This window comes from Mustela nivalis (assembly GCF_964662115.1).
Source record: "Mustela nivalis genome assembly, chromosome: X".
NCBI lineage: Eukaryota > Metazoa > Chordata > Mammalia > Carnivora > Mustelidae > Mustela > Mustela nivalis.
Genome location: NC_139040.1, coordinates 102,683,585 through 102,708,227, shown reverse-complemented (window position 1 = coordinate 102,708,227; position 24,643 = coordinate 102,683,585). Strand labels below are relative to the sequence as shown.

Here is a 24,643-nt window from a genome sequence, read left to right as displayed (position 1 = left end):
CCCCCCAAATAAACAAACGAAATGTTCTCCTAGTGACTCTTATCTAGCCACTTGCCTGAGGAGAAAATCTTGGTTTTCCCTTGGCCTAATGGCACCTGTACAACTGTTCAAGGCATGTTTGTACATCTTGAAGGGGGCAGATACTCACCAGTTTTGACAGAGCATTAACAGGAAGAAGAGAATTCTCACCCTATTATGAGTTTAGAAGTTATTGCATCAGTACAAGGAGTGCAGTTCGACCAGTGAACTGGTGCAGAAAGGTACTACTGAATGAAGGAGGCAGAATATTTCTGCTGATATGTTATAGGATCTTTTGGAAAATTTGATGTGAGCCTGTGTTTGGAAGCAACTGACATCTAGCAGAATCTCAAAAGAGTTGGGGGAATTTCAAGGAAATTTGGCCTCTTCAAAACTCCCAAGAAATAAAGAGGGTGGCTGTCCTAAAAATTCTACTAGTCCTATCATATTGAGCACCTACTATGTAACAATTTATGGGGAGTTTGCAAGTGCTCATCTATATCTTCTCCTTCCTGGGCTTATGGAGCCACTATAATACCCAGTGCACTTTTTTTTTTTTTAAGATTTTTAAAAGTGTATTTATTTGACAGAAGGAGAGAGAGAGAGCACAAGCAGGGGGAGCAGCAGAGGGAAAGGGAAAAGCAGACTCTCTGCTGAGCAGGGAGTCTGATGCAGGGCTTGATCCCAGGACCAGGGGATCGTGACCGGAGCCGAAGGCAGATACTTAACCGACTGAGCCACCCAGGCACCCTACACAGTGCACTTATAGTGGAAAGGATCATGTAACTAACCTTTGCCATTGGTGAGCAGAGACCATATTTGTCATTTCCAGGCTAAAGCATTTGATATTAGTTTGCTACTTTCCATGTATTTTTCTTACATTCATCAATAAATACAGAAAGCATGTGTTTGTGACCTAGAAGAAGCAAGCAGCCTGGATCTCTATGTCACCTGTTAGCCCAGAATGTCTACCAATTCACATAGAGAAATAAACTTTTATTGTATTAAGCTGTTCTTATTTCATATTTTGTATGTTCTGTCATTTAACAGTAACTTTCTGGCTAAAAGACAGCTACTTTTTCTGGTGTTAGGCTTATTTCATTTTAATTACTAAGATAACTGTGTGTATATTCTTTTTTAAAATTTAAATTCAATTAATTAACATATAGATTATTATTGGTTTCAAAGTTAGAGTTTAGTGATTCATCAGTTGCATATAACACTCAGTGCTCATTACATCAAGTGGCCTCCTTAATGCTCAGCACCCAGTTACCCCATCCCCCTACCCACTCCCCTCCAGTAACCCTCAGTTTGTTTCCTATAGTTAAGAGTCCCTTATAGGGTTTACCTGGGTGGCTCAGTGGGTTAAGCGTCGGCCTTCAGCTCAGGTCATGATCCTGGGGTCCTGGGACTGAGCCCCACGTCGGGCTCCCTGCTCACTTGAGAGCCTGCTTCTCTCTCTCCTCACCCCCTTATGCTCTTTCTCACTCTCTCTCTCACACAAATAAATAAATTCTTAAAAAAAAAAAAGAGTCTCTTATGGTTTGCCTCCCTCTCTGATTTCATCTTATTTTATTTTTCTTTCCCTTCCCCTCTGGTCATCTGTTTTATTTCTTCAATTCAACATATGAGTGAAATTATATAATTGTCTTTTTCTGATTGACTTATTTCACTTAGCTTAGTTCCATCCATGTTGTTGCAAATGGTAAGAATTTTTTTTTTTTTTGATGGCTGAGTACAGTGCATATATTCTTGTTGCAAGAAATTCTACCCAAACTGAGAAATCATAATTGTCCCCCTTTACAACTCAAAAATTCTGCCCCTTCCTCAAAGGTGAACATAATTAATATCTGGCATATATTATTTTAAAGCTGATTCTAGTTTTTCTCTTTATGTAGATTTAGTATAGTAATATGTTGTGCTATTTTTTATATACATGGGTTCACTAATTTTTTTAATTCCTTCACTGTTCCAATCCAATGTATAGTTTTATCTTAGACATTGTGGTTTTCTTTTTTTTTTTTTTTTTTAAGATTTTATTTATTTATTTGACAGATCACAAGTAGGCAGAGAGGCAGACAGAGAGTGAGAGAGGAGGAAGCAGGCTCCCCGCTAAGCAGAGAGCCCGATGTGGGGCTCGATCCCAGGACCCTGGGATCATGACCTGAGCTGAAGGCAGAGGCTTTAACCTACTGAGCCACCCAGGCGCCCCGACATTGTGGTTTTCACCTATTAAGTTTCATTTTGGGTCTTTTGTATCTTCTATGAATCTAACCAATTTATTCTTTCTTTGTGTTTCTTGAACATATGATATACAGTTACACAATAGCTCTTTTGATGTCCTTGTCTACTCCTCATACCATCTGTATAATTTCCATGTCAGTTTTGACTGATTATTTTCTCCTAATTATTGGTTATATATTCCTGCTTCTTTGCATGGCTGGTAATATTTGATTGGATGCCCAACATTATGAAATTGTGATTTTACCTTTTTCACACTTGTCCAGAACAAACACAGATTTTTTTTAAAGTGTCAATACATCAGTATTCTCAAGGTCTATTCTGTAACGTTACAAAGTTACTTAGAAACAAAGTAATCAGGGTACCTGGGTGGCTCAGTCGTTAATTGCCTGCCTGTGGCTCAGGTCATGCTCCCAGGGTCCTGGGATTGAGCCCCGAATTGGGCTCCCTGCTCAATAGGAAGCCTGCTTCTCCCTCTACCACTCCCCTGCTTGTGGTCCCTCTCTCACTGTCTCTCTCTGTCAAATAAATAAATAAAAATCTTTAAAAAAGAAAGAAAGAAAGAAAGAAAGAAAGAGAGAAGAATCCTTTCATTTTGTCTTCAAGTTTTGTTAGTTAGGAAAAGAGTGAATTTCCTGTGGTTTACTTTGCCTCGCTGCGGTGCAGAACACTTCTGAGTACTGTCCCTGATGCCCCATGAATGATAACAGTTTATCAGTCTGCCACCAAGTGCTCTCAGCCCTGTGTGGGCTGCACACTTCTTTGCTGGTGCACTTCTTTCCTTACTGGTACTCTCTTTCATCTACTTCAACTTCCTCCTTGTCCCCAGATTCTCAAGTTCATCTAGTCAACTCAGGGAGAACCATTGCTCCACCGGAGCTCCAAGCAGCAAAATGGGGCAATTACAAAGTCACGTCTTTTGTTTTCCATCTCTAAATGACCACTGTCCCATATGGTCTGATGTCCCTATATTGAATATCATTGTCGTATATTTTATCCATTCTTTTAGTTGTTTTAGGCAATTGGGTAACTCTGGTCCCTCTTATTCCTTCTTCACAGAAGTAGAAATTGTCTAAATCCTAAGTAAAATCTAAATTATTGTAGCATGCAACTATCTCAAAATAACAAATGAATATTTCAAATGCAAAATGAAAATTAAGAGTGGGTGACTATGGCAAACACAAATATACACATATATAACTTTGTCCTTTTTGAGAATTTTATATAGATGGAATCATACACAGGTGAGATTGACCTCAAGGTTGGCTTTTCTTCACTCAGCATTGTGACCACTGAAGTTGATCCAAGTTGTCACATGTATCATTTGTTCTACTTTATTGCAGTATAGTATTCCATTGCATGGATCACAGAGTTTTATCCATTCTTCACTGAAGGATATTTGGTTTGCTTCCAGTTTTGGGCTATTACAAATAAAGCTTCTTAAACATTCAGATTCAGGTTTGTTTTGTGCAAGATTAAGTTTTCATTTCTTTAGGAAAATACATAGTAGAGGCCTGTTCAAACATAAGTGCAAGTTAGCTACATTAAGAAGTTCCATATGGTTTTCCAGAAAGCCTGGAACATTTTGTGTACCCACAATCAATGTTTCAGATTCCTTTCACTCCATATCCTCACCAAGACTTGGTGCTTTTAATTTTTTTCTTTTCTTTTTAGCTATTCAACTAGTTATATAGTAGCATCTCATAGTGGTTTAAATTTACATTTCCTAAAAGGAAAATCATATTTAACATATATTCATCTGTTTTTCAGATATCCATACATTCTCTCTGGCAAAACATGTGTTCAAGTCTTATGCTGATTTCCTAATTGAACACTGCTGATTGTTGTTGAATTTAGAGGGTTCTTTTTTATTTAGGAAACAAGCCCTTTTTTGGATATATAATTTGCAAACAATCCTTTCATCTGTATATTTTAATTTTGATTAAGCCTAATACAGAGATTGTATTTTATGGATCTAGAATCAGATGTAACAACTTTTAATAGTAAGGGGAGGGGCATGCCATGGAGTTATGGTGAGTGTAATTTACAACAGAAGACAGACAACAGGATAGATTGCAGGGAACATTTTAAAATTCTCTTCTCAGTTATTCCAATTGTGCCTTAGTATAATGGATTTCTATTGCTTCATTGTAGGAATTTGAGGCAGCACCTCAAACCATAACTGCCATTAAGTAGCAATGGAGTCATTTCACAAAAGCATAAAAATTTGTGTTGCTTGAGACGGTATGATTCCATAGGCTATAATAACCACCTGAAACTTTTTAATGGGTGAAAACTGGCTTTTTATAATTTTTTAATAGAACATAAAGAATAGACTAGAAGTAGAATAGAGATTATCAGAGAGAATCACACATAATAAGACTAGGTATTTTTTCATGAAATTGAGACAATATATATATACATACATATGTACAAAAAACTCTTGGTAGATAATATTAAATATGTTATATATATTTATTTTATATATAATCTTATTATGAATGATGGTAAAAAAAAGTCACTAGACAAAATTCTAGAAAATGTGAATATTTTAGGGCCTAACAAAATCTTGTCTATCATCTAGTAAGTACATCTTGAAGTACAGAAGATCCTCAAAAGACTAATCCTATAGAGTGAGTGGAAGAAATAGAACAGTGTGTTTTTTTTTTCTTTTTTCTTTTTTTCCACCAGTCCTCCCCCATCCTACAGCTGTTGCCTTAGGCTGCAGCTTTTTCATTGTGCCTGGGACCCTGACCCATTCTGTGTAACGGTTGGATAAAAATCTCAGAGCATATAGGGAGGAAATATTATACAGAGAACTGATATCCGGAGCCAGAATTTCAAATACAGGTATAGATCATCAAGAGAGAGATCTGAAAGGACCATATGCCCCAGAATATGGATAGTGAGGAACAAAGATAAGCCCTGCTGTCAGTCTAGAGAGGCTATAGGCAGCTATGGCTGGATGGTGTTGAGGTGAGATCTAGGATCTGGGGAATTTTCAGACTACTATTGTAGCTGAGGAAGAGTTCCACTACTCCTTCTCTCCTCTTTTGAAAGGTATTTCCCAGACTTGCCTCTTATAGAGACACCTAGCACTCTCCAGAGCTCTCAGAGAGTCCCATCCACCATTACTACTGCTGCGACCGTATCATGCACAAGAAGTAGTCAACACAGCCATGGAAGAAAAAATTCAAGCACCACAGAGACCCTGCCTGACTGTGAGTGCTTGTGCAGAGACCCTATAACTAAGAAAGTGGCTTTTTGTTGTCATTTCTGTTGCTCAAATATAAAATGAAAGAGCCCATCATGAAAGTACACATGCTGAAGAGTGTGAACAAAAAGGACATGACCACATTTCTGAAATTAGGAGAACTTCTGAGCAGAAGGAGCTGTTTTTGGCCATAGAGTTGAAGGAGGTTGACTGCACCAAGCACTTCTATGCTCTGGTCAGCAAAACGGACCTCATCATCAAATGGGAAGCTAGGTAATGACAAGGACATGCCCAAGGCCAGTTGCTTGATGGCTGTCCTGGTTATGATCTTCAGGTAGGGCAACAGAGCCACAGAGGAGGAAATCTGGGAAGTGCTGAACATGATGAGGATATATCTTGAGAGCAGTCACTTTACTGTGAGCCCATGAAGCTCATCAACATAGATATGATGACAGAAAATACCTGAGGTACTGGTGGGTTCTCAACAGTGATTCTGCATGTTGTAAATACATGTGGAGTTCAATATCCCATGCTGAAACTAACATGATGAAAGTTCTAGAATTTTTCACCAGGGCCCATACTATAGTCCCCCTGGTATGAAAATCCTCTTAAGAGATGAGGAACAGAAATCCAAGGCCAGAATTGTAGCCAGGGATGTCTCTAACATCATAGCCAGTGCACATACAGAGCCGAGTGAAACAGCTTCTGAGGCAGATTTTTCACTTTATGTTTGAAGATGACAGTTAATGTTCTCAGTAGTTGAGGTTCAGGATAGGGTGGGAGGGGAAAAGTGTTTATTGTCTTTGTATTCTTGATTATAAGTTGGAGCCTCTCCTTTCTTTCTTCCTTCCCTCCTTCCCCCATTCCTTCCTTCCTGTCTCCGTTCTTTTTTCATTATTTCTCAAAAGGTATTTCCTTTAATAGAAGCTTTAAGCCCTTTTAGACTCTATGTTTAAGAATGATTTGGTTACACATTTTTTACTGCTTTGTATCAAATTTGAGTAGGAGTTTTGCTATTCTTTAAAACAATGTTTGCAGTCTTGAAGAAGACAGTGTGGTATTGCAATACATGGGGGGTTTTGTTGTTGTTTTTAGTTTTTTGTGGTCTTTTTTTGTTTTCTTTTTGAAATTTGAAAGAACTCAGCAGTAAAATTGTTTGGTTCAAGAAACTGATATAAATTAATTAAGAGATGGTCAAGTCTTGGCTTTCCTAATACTTTTTTTACTGTGTATTTTTGTAAAATAAAAGATATCTACTTGTATTTGCTTACCTTATAAAGAATGTCAGAGAAATTAAATCTTCATAAATTAGATACCAACCTCAGTGACTCATATATTTCTAAAACACTGAGCATTCTTTCTTTGAAAGACACTGTACTATCACTCAAGATGCTCATATTTTTGTGTCTAGAAGTTGGAAGTATGTGCGATTGCATGGAAAATGAGAGGGACAATTTTTAAAGAGGAGCAATGAAGCATGCATGAGTCCAGGTGAGCACAGTCATCTATAAATGTCCCAAGGCATGATATTTTTGCATTCAACAAGCTACATGTTGTTTAGTGAGACTGAAGTTTACATTTATTTGTGGAGTGGGGAAATCAAAGGTGTTGAATTGTTCAATAAAGAATTGATCCCTCAGATTGTGTCTCAAAGTTGAGAAACTAAAGCCCAAAATGCAAATTGGGTCTTAGCATGTACTCTTGAATCCTGGATTAACTAGGGAGGAACTTTTGACTGACTGAAGTAGGGCAGGTGTTTTGGTTCCTTGTCTCAGTACATTTGATCACAGTTTGCAAAGTAATTGTTTTTTACATACTTAGTTGTAAACACATGCTACCTCTCATTATAAAGGAAAGATAACTCCAAAGAGGAAAGAAGAACCCAACTTTGAAAAATTATTTGAAGGCATTAAAATGTACCAAGGAATTAACAACACTGCCCCACAGGATTTCACAACCCCCTGAGCTAGCGGCTGCATTTCCCTTCCATTTTTCCTGTTATTGAAATGGAATGTCTATAGTTGTTGTACTATACCTTTCCCACTATTATATATTAGGCAGGTTGGGGTCAGATAATTTGTTTCTGTTATTTTACAGGTCCATCAATAGAGAAGCATCCTGCCCCAGTTGATAAACTTAACTATGTATTCTCTAAGAACTTCATCTACAGATGAGTCTTATTTAGATGACAAGATTTAGTTTTTGAATTGCTGTTATAGTGGATTCAGATATTTGGGGATCTTGGGAAAGGTTGAATGTATTTTAGATGAGGAGGAAACTTGGATCGTTGGGTTCACAGCATAAATTGTGGTAGACAAAGTCTAAACTAGTCACCTAGACCTTGATCTTTTGGTGTTCATGCATTGTTGCCATTTCTTTGTTACCATTTCATTTGTTTAGGCAGGGCTCATAACTTGATTTAATCAGTAGAAATGGCAAAATGGATGATACATCACGCCCACAGTTATATTGCATTATATGTCAAAGAAGATTGAACATCTTTTGACTATAGACACTATATTTGATTTTGTTTTACAAAAAAGACTTTTTGTCATACTTCTGCTATTACTGAAGGAGAAATCTGATATGTTGAGAGATTTTTATGGGTGGACCACCTGGTTTAAAACTGCAGGCTACCATTAAGAAACATTAAAACCAATTTTGCAAGAGTTAGAAAAAAAATTAAGATCTTAGTTCTACAGACAAGAAGAAATGAATTCTGCCAGCAAACTGAATGATCTGAGTAGATTTTTTTCTAGTCAAGACATTAGACTGTAACACAGCACAGTTAACACCTTAATTTCAACCAGGAGAGACCCTGAAGTAGAGAAGGTTGTTGAGTGAGCTATGCTGGGACTCCTGACACACAAAAACTATGAGTTAATAAATTTTCATGTATTTTTTTAAGATCTTATTTATTTATTTGACAGACAGAGATCACAAGTAGGCAGAAAGGCAGGCAGAGAGAGAGAGGGAGGAAGCAGGCTCCCTGCTGAGCAGAGAGCCCAATGAGAGGCTCGATCCCAGAACCCTGGGATCATGACCTGAGCCGAAGGCAGAGGCTTAACCCACTGAGCCACCCAGGCGCCCCTCATGTATTTTTTAATAGGTAAATTTACATTAATTTGAAATGCAGTTGAAAACTGATGCATGGGTGCCAGGGTGGCTCAGTTGATTAGGTGGCTGCCTTTGGCTCGGGTCATGATCCCAGGGTCCTGGGATTGAGTCCTGTGTCAGCCTTCCTACTCAGTGGGTGTCCTGCCTCTCCCTCTCCCTCTGCCTGCTGCTCCCTCTGCTTGTGCTCTTTCTCTCTGTCAAATAAATAAATAAAAATCTTTAAAAGAAAAAGAAAGAAAGAAAACTGATGCATGAAGAATAATCTACAATATTTTCCCAGATAGTAATAATTCCTTTTTCTTTCTTCATTCTTCTATCTCATGTTTCAAACCTAAAGTGGTTACTGTGTGACAAGCAGAAATAGGTTCAGTAATGTTTGAATAAATAGTTGTTGCTGTCACGGGTGAGGGCTGGAATGACATATATGGAGAAGATACGGATGTGTGTCTTGCTCTAGGCTAGTATGTACCTGTGATTGCAAGATGAACAAGATGGTGCCCAACTTGTTCAAGTTTCCCCTCAGCTTATGATCCTGTGGGCCTATGTCTTGGAGTGCCCTTTGACATTTGAACACTGACTGTCAACCTAAAGTCTTTTTTTTTTTTTTTTTAAACCTAAAGTCTTTCAAACCAGGAGCCCAAATTACTATCTGGATGGTAGAAGTTCCTCATTTAGTCACCTCCAAGATACATCCTGCCAAAAGTGGTGATAATTTACTCTCTGGATGAGGAGGCCTTCCCTCTGGGTTACTAAGCTTTGCCTGCTCTCTATGGAATTAGCTCAGGGTTCCTGATTCCTGCCCTCTTTCCCGTGAGACTCTCCTTAATCAAAGCAAGTAGAAAGACCTGTCCATTACCCATAGAGACACCAAACCTGTTCAGGGGACTCAGCAACAGGGTCTCTGCCAAACAGCAGAATCTGCAAGACGCTTTCACTTGGGCAAAAAAGTAGAGAGGCCAGTCCCCCAGTTTCCTAACTCCCAGAAGGAACACTCGTCTTGGTGGTACAATAGGTAGGATTCTATTCACATCACATCTGGACAAACTGGCATGGCACAGCATCTGCTCACAACGTCCTGTTGGTGCTTAGTATGTATATAATTAACAAAATATTCCCTGATAATTGTTCTCTAGAATAGCGCAATCCAGATTATAATTATAGGAGGTACAGAGCAACACAAGTCAGTATGGGAAAGATGTAGTGGGAGGTGAGATGAAAAAAATCATTGGCTTAGGTAACATTCTCACAATCCAGCACAAAGTCCCAGTTCCTACTTTTTTAAGCGAAGGCACAAAAAGGAAAACTGTGGAGCATGGAGGAACAGAGCTGCCATTTTTATACTCCCCTGCTCATAACATCTCAAGTCCCTCTGTTATTGACCTGACAGATGTCCCCAGACTCTTTCAGTCTTTCTCCTCCAGATTTATTGGTGACCTAATGACCATTGCAGGAGGCTCTCTAGTTAATAGGATATATGAAGGTTCTTTGTACTGTTTCATCTCTTGTATAAGATCTATGTGACAGGTAATTTTATAAGTATTATCAACAACAAAAGAAAGAAGCTCAAAAAAGTGATATTAGCTAAATAAGACTGTACAAAATATGGGTGCAGGGGACATAGGATAAGAAAATACTAGAAATACATTATAAAAATACCTCAGGAAAAACAAATAACAAGGAAAAGATTTCCACCTATAGAAGCTTTTGAGGCAATAAATTCCAAGAAGAAATGAGAAAATGAGAGAATTACAATTCTACAGCCTTAAATGGGGGGTAGTGGGATATATAATCATTATAATTATCAGAGTGCCAAGATTATCAAAAAGAAGACACGCGGACAGTATGTATCTCCTAATTAAAATATAAAGCACCTCTGGAGTGGTCTTGCCAAAGAACAAAATATTGACCAAAAAATACTAATCCAATCAGGCTTCTGCTTATACCTACTAATGATTATTAGACTGAGTGTTAGGTAAACAGGGTTCATTATACTGTTTTCTGTACTATACTACATGTCTAAGAATTTCTATGAATAATGATTTTTTATAAATATATATTTATGTTTGAAAACCTAAGTTAAATGCTATTTTGTAAGCAAAGCATAAAATCCAAAGGACACCAATTTAAAAAAGAAAATTATACTCTATAGTTATGAACTGGAATTCTAGGCCAAAGTCACTTAGATCATATTAGGTTTGAAGGCCAGTTGCATCTTATACTCGGGCAGAAACTAATCAACATCTTAAGTAAACTTTTCCAAATCACACAAAAAATATTGAAATTACTCCCCATATCTAATCAAGATAGCTCTTCTTGATACAAAAAACCTATAGATGAAGAGACCCTTAGAAAAATATTTAAGCCAAGCCCACTCCATTGTTCAAAACTGGACTACAAATCACACTTGGAGCATTAAGAATAGCAAGGATAAGAATAGCAAAGGATGAAAAATGCAAAAGACAGATAATATTCATATTCCACTTATGATTTCTGCATATGCAATATTGAAAACCTAAAAAATCAGAGGCTTTTAAAAACATTCATTTCAGTGTCCTCTTGTAGGATGTAAATATTTTAGAACAGAATTTATGTAAGACACTAATTCTGACTCCTGAAAGCAGAAATAGTGTGCTTTTTCTCTGATAGCCCACCAGAGATCCCGGCCCCTGCCTGTTTTGCATTCCAGCTTCATTTCACACTGAGACTAGGACGTGACCCATTCCACACTCGGCAAGGGTTTCAGGAGGTAAAGTCACCAAGAGTTTGCCAAGCTACGGCATTTCCCAGAAAGCCTTAAGTCACAAGAAAGGAGCCAAAATGAGAACTCCCAGGAAGGAGGACAGAAGAGGCCAAAACCAGAGAATGACAGTGGGTCACACAGACATGGGCCAGTGCCTACTTTGAGCCCTGCTGACCCAGGCAGGGCTCTCCAACTGAAGCATCTGCTCGATTTCCTCTTGAGGGTTCCAGGGGCAGGAGGACACTGGCTGAGAGGCATGACACAGGATCACGGGCGGGATTAATTCCAAGGCTACAAGAAGTCAGCAGGACTCTAATGAGGGACCAGCAGCAACCACCACCGTGAAAGAGCCTGGCACGCACAGCCCTGCCCTTGCTATTGGCCCGGAAGACCCCAGGAAGGTGTAACCGGATGTGACGCCCCTGATTTCCTCTTCAAGACCGTCTGGCTGTGCGGCATTCTGTCTGGGGCTGTACGGGATTCGACCTGAGGTGCGTGGAACCACATCAGCAGAGGGAGGATTCCCAGGGTCTGCTTGGAGTCAAGTAAGATTCCAAATGAGAGCTGAGGAGACCCTGTATCACAGAAATGAGGGGACACATTAGGCGAGAGCCGCGGTCCAACTCCGGGTAACCCCAGCCCCGTCTATCAGGCTGGTCTACGACACACTTCCTGTTTGCGATCTGATCGAGGTGACAGCGTTTCTGTTGCGAGGCTAAGAGTCCCTTGACCTCTTGGTGGTCCAGAAAAGGCCTCCCGAGTGAGTCCTGAGGGGCCCATCGACCCCAGATAGTGGCGGACTCGGTGAGCCTCGGTCAGTCTGTGAGCCCCGGGAGGGCTTGGGCAGGGGCGGTGGAAGTATTGCTGACTGACTTCAGCCTCCAGAGTCTGAGGGAGGTGAGAGCTTAGCCTGAGGCAGGTGAGAGCTTAGCCTGAGGCAGGCAAGAGGTTAGCCCGAGGCAGGCGGTGTCCTGTGGGAAAGGAAGGAGCCTCAGGCCCCACGGGGTCTCCAGTAGGAGTCCCGGCGAGGACCCCGAGTGAGTGCTCATGTTTCCCCGGATCTTGGGTAGAGGTTGTGGCACAGCTTTAAGCCCCTGTGGTCAGGTCTTCCCTGTCCAGCAGATGAGGTGTCGCCTCACTTCCCTTCTGAGTGTCTCGGACACGTGGGGCCTTGATTGGAAGGTGGAACCCCAGGTAATCGATGGCAGCGGGCATATCACCTACCAGTATTGGACTAGCACTTGTGAGGAGGGTGGGACCTATCAACTGATTGATGGCAGAGGGGCTGCACAGAGCCCCTCTCCTGTTGTCAGCCCTGAGAGGCCCAGGGAAGGGATGGCAGGCAGAGGGGACTTTTCCTTTCCTCCTCTGGGGCTCAGGAAGTTAAAGCATTTGTTCAGTCAGGAGGAGTCCGAGACCCTGGCAGTTGTCATTGAGTTACATCTGAAGGGCAAAGGTCCCAGACAATAACGGTCAGGAGTCTTCTAGTTCACTTCCTATGCTGGGCACCTAGGGGATTGGGACATAGTCAGATTCAGCAGTGGACAGGGTGACCAGGCGGTACTGGAGTCCATGTGGACATACAGAGTCAGAACTGAAAAGGATCCACCCCAAAACATAGGGTCATCAAAGAGACCCTGGATCTTTATCAGTCCAGAGAACTCTGCACAGAGACTACAGGAGAAGATCCCCCTTCTTTGGGGGGTTGGAGACAGCTGGGATCCTTGGTGTATGTACCTATATCATAGGAGGTCATCAAGGAAAGGGATCCAGATCCTCTCACAGGTCACAGTAGGAACTTGAGTGAGATCCCACAGGCAGATATACCCACCCCGGAAAAGAGGGACCTTTACAGTTTCTACCTCCTTCTGTCAGTCCAGGAAACCCTTAAAAGAGGGGGAAAGGAACTGCCCTTCTTCACTTCCTTCTCAGGTAACTCGTGAGGATAAGGCATTCTTAAATACAGGAGGGTTGACATTACATAGAAGGGTCAGACCTGAGACCCCACCAGTTGCCAAGTCAAGAACCCAGAGTGAATACTGAGGGTCCGCTGACACCAGGAGAGTGCAGATCATGAGGAATCCTGCCCTGAGCTGTTGTCAGCACTGAGAGGCTATGGGAGAGGCTGTCAGTAGACATGTGCCCTAATTACCCTCTACGAATCAGAAAGTGGAGGCTTTGTTCTGAAGGGACAATGTTAGGTCAGCAAACGAAGGGATCCCAGGACCTGCCTGGATTCAAAGTAAGCCAACAAAGTGAGAAGTGGGGGGACCACCATCAGCAGTGTAGATAGCCTCCACACAGTCTAGGTCCCGCTGTCAGCCTTGGGATGTCCCAGGTAGGCCTTCTGGAAAAGGTACCTGCATCAGTTGTCTCAGGAGATGTGACTTTGGTCTTCAGGGGGCCATCCCATATTAGGATAGGGGAGGTACACCAGGTCCTATCGAAAGCCAAGGCAGCGCACCTGAGGGAGGAATGATGGGACCACCCTCCTCAGAACGGAAATGGCTGTCTAGAGCCCAACCACCCCCTGCTTTCTGCGGTCTCTGAGAATTCTCAGCCGGGGTTTGCTGGCTTCATCCTCAGGAGCATTCAGACTCCTTCCTTCATTGTTCTTCAGGGGCATAGCAACCAAATGGTTGGGAGACCTGTGAGGCCCTAGAAGAGTGTTCCCAGGAGAAGTCCACTGGAGGCAGTTTTATCAGAGCCACCCCAGTGGGGTTGAGCAGCCGAGGCCACTCACGTCTCCTTCTTCCTCTTAGGCCGTGATTCCCCGTTGCCCACTCTCCTCTCCTCACTCCTGTCTATTGCTACTCATAAAGGTCAGCATGCCTCAGCACCAAAAGAATCCACAATGCTTATATGATCAGTGCTTTCAGACCTGCAGTGAGATCCAAGATATGGAGGTTGACCAGGTCTCCAAGACTCTGCAAGAGACCCATCTCTCCTCTTATCCTCTGATACCTGGCAGTTCCAAGGAGGCTCCTGATGCTGGTAAACCCAGTACCCCTGAGAGTCATCAGAGTTTCTGCTCATCTTCCATCGCCATGACAACCACCTCATCAGGTGAATTGAATGAGGGCACCAATGGCCAAGAAGAGGAGGTTGGCACCTCATGGGCTGGGCCCACCCCCAAGAATGTTCCCATACGTGCTCTAGATGAGAAAGTGATTTCATTGGTCAATTTCATGCTCTTCAAGTATCACATGAAAGAGCCCGTGACAGAGGCAGCTATGAAGGTCGTCATCAAAGAGTATGAAGACCACTTCACCGAGATCTTCCTGAGAGCCTGTGAGCACATGGAGATGGTCTTTGGCCTTGATGTGAAGAGAGTGGATCCCACCAACCACTGCTATGGCCTCTTCATCAAATTGGGCCTCACCTATGATGGGGTGCTGGATGGTGAAGAGGGCATGCCGAAGACCGGCATCCTGATCTTTATCCTGGGTGTGATCTTCATGAAGGGCAACAGTGCCACCGAAGAGGAAGTCTGGGAAGTTCTGAATTTGACGGGGATATATGCCGGGCAGAAGCACGCCATCTTTGGGGAGCCCAGGGAGCTCATCACCAAAGATTTTGTGAAGGAAAAGTACCTGGAGTACCGGCAGGTGGCCAACAGTGATCCGGCACAGTTTGAATTCCTGTGGGGCCCGAGAGCCCACGCTGAAACCACCAAGATGAAAGTCCTGGAGTTTCTGGCCAAGGTTCATGGGACTGACCCGAGCTCTTTCCCATCTTCGTATGAGGAGGCTTTGCAAGATGAAGAAGAGAGCGCCCGAGCCAGAATTTTGGCCTGGTCCACTTCTACTTCTGGGGCCACTGGGCCTTCTAGGGCCAAGTCCCGTCATTTCTCTTGCTCCTAGAGAGAAACCTGAGACAGGTTTTTCAGTTTGTGTTTGAGAAAGGGCAGTTAGTCTTCATAGAACTTAGGTCTGGTTTGGGGCTGAAAGGAATACGGTAGATATGCCTATGTGTTCCCAAATTATTGTGTAACTTGAAAATTTATTCTTTTTTAACATAATGTATTTGTTCAAATATTGTGTCTTTAATGTAGATTTAATTTAATTTAGATTTAATTAGCTTAAAATCTACATGTTTGTGGATGACATTGGTCACACATTTAATATTATAATGAGGTTTAATAGTAAGAGCTTTATTATTTTGTGAAACTAATTGTGAAACCTTCTTATTTTGTCATCTAGAATAACATAACACGGAATTGCTATAGGCATTTACTGGAAATGTGAGATTGATCAGCTTTAAGGTGGTTGGGTTCACAAAAATAGAGAACAAATTAAAGATTGCCAATCTGTGGCCCTCTTTTACCTTTTACATTTTGTTTTATACAATTAAATTATATACAATTTAATATGCTTAATTTGTTTATGGATATATTAAAATAAACATCAATAAATTAGACCCTATGCTCACTGTTTCTTTTATTCCCTGAACCTTCATCAAACATTTGCTTTTTGGAAATCACCATGTTTGTCTTTGAAATTATAGCATGAGCAATACCTACAACTGCACTTACAAATTTTACTTATAGGATCAGCCATCCTATCATTACAATGGGATGCCTTCTAATATCTTAGGGGCAAATACAAGATGGAGTTAGCAGGTTAGTTCGGGTATTCCATATAAGACTATCAAGTGTAAACGGCCAGGGACAAGGGATTTTGGACATTGGGAAAGCTGGAATTCCTGTAGGCAGGGTTAATTTTTAACTTAAATTTGGACTTAGGTCAAGCTGAGCCTGGGGGGGTGGTGATCAGAAATCAGACCTTCAGATTGTGTGTCTCCCAGTTGAGACTCAAAAACCTTGGATGGAAAACTATGCTTTGTAGTTAATTAGGGGGTATGGTTTAAAAAGCGAGAAATCTTTATGGCAGGAACGGATGTTGTCCTGTGATGGTACCCTTGTGCCACAGAACATAATTCACAAACAAGTTTTTATACACATAGTCTTCAAAGACTTTTCAGAGGTAACAGTGATATTTTATTGAGATGAGACTCTGAGAAACTGTTGGTTGCTCTAGCCTAGGAGGGTAAGAGGCTACTCCATTTAAGGCATATTTTAAATAAGGTATTTTCAGTATAACTTGGCATAGTTTAAGAAATGCTTATATTTTTAAGGGTGTGAAATAAATGAGAATAGGAGTCTTCTGAATAGAACAGAAGCTAGGGAGGCAAGGAATATGTCCTTGTCACAAATTCTAGGAGTTCTGAATTGCATCCAGGTGAGGAAGAAATTCCCTATTCCTTTTTTAAAGATTTTATTTCCTTATTTATTTGAGGGGGGCCAGGGATGGAGCAGAGAGGGAGGGAGAAGAATGGGGAAAGAATTCCAAGCTGAGTCTGTGTTGAGTCCAGAGCTTGACCCAGGGCTGGACCCCATGATCCTGAGATCATGTCCTGAGCCCAAAACAAGAGGAGATGCCCAACCAACTGAGCCACCCATGTGCCCCATCTACAGTGTCTCAGTTTCTGTAAATTCTGGAGTCCTTCTAGGACTCCATTAACCTTTGGATAATAAGACTTCTAGGACTCTTATGACCTTTGGGTAATAGATGATAGAGATAGACAGATGATAGATAGATAGGTGATGGATGGATAGATAGATAGATGATAGATAGATGAAATAGATGGAATAGAAAGAATTTTGGTTTTCAGTGTGCATGATTTTATTTGTGCAGATGTCTGGCGTTTTCATTTAGGTGATAGCAGAGAATCATGAGGTAAAGTTTTATCAATGCACCAAGAGTAACAAAATTGTCAGTGTACTGTGATCATAGTGCTTATTGAAAAGGACAAAGTGTAATGGTGCTTTTGAAAAAGTGAAGTATGGCAAACACTTCCTGCAAAGATTTACAAGGTCCTTTTGAAAAATATATGTGACTCTATTGGAGAGCACTTGTTAAATAGTAAGATCTCATGAAGTTGGAGAATTGACAAGAACATTTTGCCTCCTCAGAAACTCTACCAGGAAATGAGGAGGGTCATTGACTGAGTCTAGAGAGTTCTAGAGATTGCTCTCTACCAGGCCCCTAGTATATAAGAGTTTATGGTGGGGACTACAAGTGTTCATCCACAACTTGTCTTCCACTCTTTCCTGGGTACATGGGAAGACTACACTGTCCAGTTTGCTTATAGTTAGAAAGGATCTTATGACCAGCCCTTGCTACTGAAATATGAACACAAAGGATGTTTCTCACAGGCCAAAGCATTTGAAAGCCAAGATGCCACCATAATGTCCTTCCTTCCATCCAGCAGCAAACATGGGGACCCTCTGTTGAGTTGTGAAAGTACAGGATGGAGGCAGCTTAGGTCTCTGTGTTACATGGTAGCAAAGATTCCCTGCCAAATCAATCAGATTTTATGTGTGCAAGAAATATACTTTTGTTATGTTAAGCCATTCAGATTTTATGTGTTGTCTCTTCCATTGGCTAGCATAAACTTTAATTCATACACAGCTACTAGTTTAGGCTTATTTAAATATTTTAATGATAAAGCTGATAGTGCACATATTCTTGATGCAAAAATGTTAAAAATACAGACAAATCACAATCTCCACCTTTACAATAGTCCTTCATAATTCAGCCAGTCTCAGAGACAGCCACAATTAATCCATATATTATTTAGAGCTAATTGTAGGCCTTCTCATACATAACTGTGTTATAAAATTATCTTTCATTTTAAAATATAATGGGTCATGATATACATGTTATTCTGCCATAAGTCTCTCACCCTTAACATGAATGCAAGATCTTTCCATGACAACACATATAGATCTGCTTTACTTTTATAACTGCTCCCATAGCATGTAAGTGTCATAATTACTTTAAACATGTCCTTTAAAAAAAAAAAGATTTTATTCATTTCTTTGAGAAAGAGACAGAGAGAACACAAATCAGGGGAAGGGCGAGGCAAAGGGAGAGGGACAACCAGACCCCCAATGAGCATGGAGCCTGGATGCAGGACTTGACTCAGAGACCTCAACCTCAAGACCACAACCTAACTGAAAATCAGATGCTTAACTGACTGAGTCACGCTGGTGCCCCTAACCATGACCTTCCAACAGGCACATAATTTGTTTCCTATTTCTTCTTATGACTTAGAGAACTGAAATAATTTGAACATGACTTATTGGGCTAAAGTTTATTGGTCTGACAGAAGGTAAAAATTAGGTTAAAGTGAAAAGTATCTGGGCATTGTAAATTTTTATAAATATTGCCAAAATGTCATCCCCAAAATACTCTACCAATTCATATTCTCACAAATTAATGCATGTTAATACCATAAACATTCACACGTGTATTATTTTATAAATCAAAAGTACTTAATTTGAGAAGTAATGATTCAAAATGACCAGGTGACTAGGAATGTAGATAGACAAGACACTTAGATTTAGTGACAGATGAATATCCAGAGAAAGAGCAATGTCCAAGGTCCATGAGAGAGACTACATGGAAATTCAAGTCCAGAGAACCCAGACCTGGTTGGTAGTCAAAGTTCTGAATCCAGAGTTCAGTGTAGGGAAGAAGGAATGAGAAAAAGAGATAGTGAGGAATCCACCTGGAGGGCCCAAGGCAATACACATAGATAGGCTTGGAAAATCTCTGAATCACCATTAATAGCTGGAAACTATATGGTTATCTAAGTGGGGGAAGTTACTGGATGAAAGGACAGAAACATCCACCATTCTGTAGAAGTCCTGCATGTACTGTTAGGCCAAAGATAGCTGTCTTTCCTGCATCATCCAATAATGTTACTAGTGGATTCTGGGAAAGCTTCATGTCTTGACTACTCTGATGGCCCACTGAACCTTTGCCTATGTATCAGGGCTGGGATCTGTCTTGGGATCTGCTGGCAAGAGGCATTTCATCCTCTGTGCACAGTGCATCCTCTCTATTGAGGTCCGGGCTACATAAATCTTAGTGAGTAATGATAGGCAGCTGAGACAGACCAGAAACACCAAGGAGCAGTGGGAGGCAGCAGGGAAGAACAACAAGGAGGAGATTTAAAGTGGGTACCTTAGTACTAATTTCCACAGTTGCTCTTCAGATAAAAGGCTAGCTGTGGACAAGTCTCCTAAAATAATCTAGATGGTGTCCCCAGCACAGACTGCTTCTCATGTTTCGAGTTTGTGGCATCCACCAGAGAGTGGGTATCTTATGACTATGGTCACTGGCCTGCATTGCTAACAGATACTGGCTGACAGAGAGGGTTAACCTAAGGTGCAGAGATTTGCAGATTGGATTCAGAACCTATGGAGATTGTACTCTTCGTTTTTGAACTGACTTGTTTCTGGCAATGTGGGGAGCCCAGTGCAGGAAGCATCACATACCATCCCGTGTAAGCGTTCCTAACTCCAAGACAGTGTTTGAGCCAGGTTGCCCAAATACCTATAAATATCACTTATAATGAGGGCAGGATTTTTTCTTTTGTTCTTCTGACATCATATCATTTTAATTCTCATCGGTAATAACAAGATTTAAGTTGCTGATTTCCATTTTTAGGAGGAAAATTTTTAAAATGACAGTAGACTCAACTTGAATTATTAGTTGATAGCCTGAAATTTCCCTAACCAGCCCTGGTATCTTAAGGAATCCACTCAGTCTAATTATGTGAAATGACACAAAGACATTGAGCACATCTGTTCCACGAAAGTTTAGTATTTCATGGAGTGAGTAGAGGCAGATAGGGGAGAAGGGAAACTGTTCAAGAGAAGGAAAACAAAAAATGTGGTCTCCGTTCGTCTTTTGCAGTGAAAGACATTTTTATTTTTAACTACCGGGCTTCTGTGTAAATTTTGTCTTAGAAAGAGAAGATATATATAACAGTTCAGTTTTTAGAAAACCAGTATCAAAACCACTGAACAACATGATCGCTAGTTTTTTATCTGGGGCCAGCATTTTATATTTCCATTAGTAATACATTTGTACAGAAATACTTTTTTCAAATATAATACCTACCTTTTGAGGTTTTTCTATATTCTAGAGGGTTGAAAGGTTTGGTAATGACATTGTATGACTTAGGCACTATCATTTCATGGTGTTGGCTCACAGGGGCAAACTGCCTAACACTTCAGTTAGCAATTTCCCAAAAAGGTTATTTTTTTTAATGGGATTTAAAGTCAAGAGGTGCTAAAACTGATGCTTTATATTACACTTATTTTTTAATTTTTAAATTTTATTTCAAAGAAACCTACTCTACATTTGTGAAAAGTAAAAGCTGTATCTGTATAATCTCATCTCAAAATATTGTTGAAGTTTTTATTTTAATTCCAGTTAGTTAACATACAGTGTCATGTCTGTTTCAGGTTTACAGTATAGTGATTCAATACTTCGATACATCACCTAGTGCTCTCATCAATAGTCTTGAAACCTAAGCATTATTTCTAGTAAAAAGGTAAATGGGGATGGAAGCCATGTTTCCACTTAAATATGCTTTAATTTGATTTTTAACATCACAGTTAAAATTTAAGTTTAAACATTAGCTAGCATTAGTATTAAATTTTTTTTTAAAGATTTTATTTATGGGGCACCTGGGTGGCTTGGTGGGTTAAGGCCTCTGCCTTTAGCTCAGGTCATAATTCCAGCATCCTTGGATAGAGCCCCAAGTTGGGCTCTTTGCTCAGCAGGGAGCCTTTTCCCCCCCACGCTTGCTCTCTCTGTCTGCCTCTCTGCCTACTTGTGATCTCTGTCTGTCAAATAAATAAATAAAATCTTTAAGATTTTATTTATTCATTTGTCAGAGAGAGAGAGAGAGAGAGAGCACAAGCAGGCAGAGGGAGAAGCAGGCTCCCCACTAAGCAGGGAGCCCGAGGCAGAACTCAGTTCCAGGACCCTGGGATCATGACCTGAGCAGAAGGAAGACACTTACTTGACTGAGCCACCCAGGCATCCCAATATTAAATATTTTAATGATATAAAGAAGTACAAATATGTAGATAGCAACAGAGAACTTATAATAAATTAGCTGTAATAATATTTAATTTCTTATGCTGCTCAGTCATCTCCAGTCACTTGTACATTTAAGAGTACTTCTAGGGACCCCTGGGTGGTTCAGTGGGTTAAGCCACTGTCTTTGGCTCAGGTCATCATCTCAGGGTCCTGGGATCGAGTCCCACATCGGGCTCTCAGCTCAACAGGGAGCCTGCTTCCCTCTCCCTCTCTCTCTGCCTGCCTCTCTGCCTACTTGTGATCTCTGTCAAATAAATAAATAAATAAAACATTTAAAAAAAGAGAGAGAGTACTTCTAATTCTGGGGCAACTGGGGGACTTATTTGGTTAAGCATTTACCTTGGGCTCAGGTCCTAGGATTGAGCCCACATCTGGTGGCCTGCTCAACAGGGAGTCTGTTTCTCCCTCTCCCTCTGCTTGCTGCTCGCCCTGCTTGTGCTCTCTCCCTCTCTCCAACTCTCTCTCTCTCTCTCTGTCAAATAAATAAATAGATAAATAAATAAGATCTTTAAAAAAAAAAAAAACAGAGAAAGAAAAAAAAAAAAGAATGCTTCTAATTCTTCTGAAGCATTCGTTTCAAGTCCAAAGTCCTCTGCAATGTAATTAATTGCAGCTCTAGGCCAGTTAGCCTGAGGACCCAAAGCCCTTAAACAGCACAGCATTTAAAGAATTATCCCAGGAAATGCTGTTGGAAAAAAAAATTCAAATAAATACTATTTCTTTTCTTCAAACTAAAATGGAAAAATAATTCAATACAAGAAAATACATCTTAATGTTTACTAGAAGAAAATCAGAAGGTAGTTGCTTTCTTTTCCTAAAGCAAACCCTTTTGAGAAAAGAATGTTTTCTTTTCCAATTTATAACTTAAAACTTGTAAACCCTTACCACCTCAAAGACACTGCATAATTATTTTTGAAGAAGATGACAATTACAAATCAAAGATCATCAGAAAAAAAATCAAGAAGTTTTGCAACAAAGGTGTGAAATTATTTTCTTCCGTATAAAATATGAGTAAGAACACACAACAAAGCCTGAAGGAAAGGAATAAACATAAATTATATTAATGTGGTAAATTAATTATTACACAGAATAAGGCTATATCAGCCCATTCTGTCCTGAGAAAGCAGTACAAAGAGACCTACACATGTGACTGATGACTTTATGAAAACTAGTGAAGGGACAATTTTATATATACAATTAAAAATCATGCTAGAAAATATTTCATAGGTGCTAATAAGATACAAATGGTTGGAAAAAAATTGAGATCAGTGTTCCTTGACAAGATATTTTCCCTCCCAAGAGAACACCTATAAATATGAATATACTTAGATAGAAATATTATTACCACTCACAAATTATACTTTCAATTTCTTCTGTGAATTGAAAAGTATATTTCTACAGTTAGCAGTTCCAGCACCTATAAAAACCTTTAATGGTTAATTAGCCCAGTTTAAGAGCACTTCCATTATTTCCCTTTTATGTCTTCAGTTGAATCAATCCATTTGGATGTATAAACTACTCCTCAAAGAAAAATTCAGATTCCATGTTTCTGCTACAGTGTCAGTCCTCTAATGCATGAAATGGATCTTGAGTGGTCTTGAAGGATGGAACTTTCAAAATCACTGAACATTGATCCCCTGTTTGCCCAAACCCATCCATTTCATGCATGGAAATGAAAGGATGGTTAATTTCATTGCAGGTGATGATTCTTATTAAGTGAGACATCTTTTATTGTCCTTTATTCTTTTTGTGATAAGAACATTTAACATGAGATCTACCCTCTTAACAGATGTTACCCACTTAACAGATGCACAATACCACCATATTGGTGTTCATGGGCACCAGGCTATACAATAGATCTTTGGAACTTATTCATCTAACACCACTGAAACTTTATACGTGCTGGCCGTGGGGTATGTACCTTGAATGTTGTGGTGATATCACAGGTTTTTGCATATGTCAAAACTCATCAAACTATACACACTATGCACAGTTCTTTGTATGTCAATTATACCTCAGTAAAGCTTTTTAAAAAAATAAAGAAGAAAACTTTCTTTCACACTTCTAAACCTTTCACCTAGAAGGAGCATCCTCTAAGTACTTACAGTGAATTTGGGCTTATAAGAAAAAAATCTAAAACCACATGTGTCCTTAGGGCCACACAGCTATACCTGTATCAGCACAGAGGTGAGAAAGTAAAATGAAAGGCTTTTCTTCTTGGGAACGTGTATAGGGAAACTTTGATAAATGGAGACAAAAAGTATGAGCATCAGGATTGGATTTGGGTCATAGGTATCAGTGGCCTAGTTTCAAAAAAGAAAAATATAAACTAAGGAGATATACAGATTAATTAAAATATATTAAGAGTTGAAACAGGAGTGCTTGGGTAGTTCAGCTGGTTGAGTGTCAGACTTAATTTTGGCTCAGGTCATAATCTCAGGGTCCTGGGATGGATCCTCACCCCCCTGAGGGCTCCGCACTCAGCAGGGCGTCTGCTTCTCTCCCTATCTCTCCCCCTCAGTCTGTTCATCTTCTCTCGCTCTAAAATAAATAATTAAATCTTAAAAAAAAGTAAAGGGTTGAAACGTAGTTGAAACATTGCATTTCTTTAAAAATTCAGTAACTGGCAATGACAGTGAAATGTAGACCCAGCAAACAGTAAATTTAGATCAATCACAAGACCTTAGCCTCAGTGTTAAAAGATAAATCAGAACGGTTAAAAAAATGAATTAAGGGTGTTCTAAAAATAACACTGACCTCAAAGTCTCAAAGACCCCATAAAAGCCAGTTAGATGGCAGAAAGAATACTATACTCTATAAATAATGATTAAAGTGACTAAGACATCATCTCTGCTTTAAAGAAATATGTAATTAAATAAAAGGACAATGACAAGTAGACAAACTACTGTGTTATTAAGTAAAAGATGACAAGGTTATTTAAGCAAAGCCCATAGGAGGCTTCCAAGGGAGGAAGTGACCTTTAAGATAAGCACTGGAAAATGCTAGAATTTTGAGTAATCTCTGTGCCCAACATGGGGCTCGAGCTCACGACCACAAGATCAAGAGTTGCATGTTCTACCGACTGAGCCAGGTGGCCAGAATAAGAATGCTAGAATTTTGAAATAGTTGTGTTTGGGGCAAGGGAAAAGGTGTATTCTATTGGAAAGGGAATGCAATATAAGGCAAAGAGATCGTATTTATTCAGGGGAGAAGCACCCTTTGACTCATGCAAAAGAAACTAAGAGACAAGTGGGTGATGAGACGGAAGTCACATGTGAAAGGCTTTGATGCCAGCACAAGGGACTTTGCTTCTGAACAAAGGATAGTACGACAAGAGCAACAATTCAG

At 40.2% G+C, this 24,643-nt stretch overlaps 1 protein-coding gene across 2 annotated transcripts; it reads left to right on the top strand.

Moving 5' to 3' along the window:
• The first annotated feature begins 11,746 nt into the window (after positions 1 to 11,746).
• MAGEB16 (MAGE family member B16) lies at positions 11,747 to 15,303 on the top strand. Of its 2 annotated transcripts, none has more exons than XM_082718432.1 (2): positions 11,747 to 11,821; positions 14,093 to 15,303. In XM_082718432.1, the coding sequence occupies exon 2, from the start codon at positions 14,159 to 14,161 to the stop codon at positions 15,191 to 15,193; it is 1,035 nt and encodes a 344-aa protein (XP_082574558.1). In that variant the 5' UTR covers positions 11,747 to 11,821; positions 14,093 to 14,158; the 3' UTR covers positions 15,194 to 15,303. The 2 variants fall into 2 exon arrangements, with proteins under 2 accessions (XP_082574558.1, XP_082574557.1); XM_082718431.1 differs by having other exon boundaries at positions 11,812 to 11,875.
• Positions 15,304 to 24,643: the final 9,340 nt, after the last annotated feature.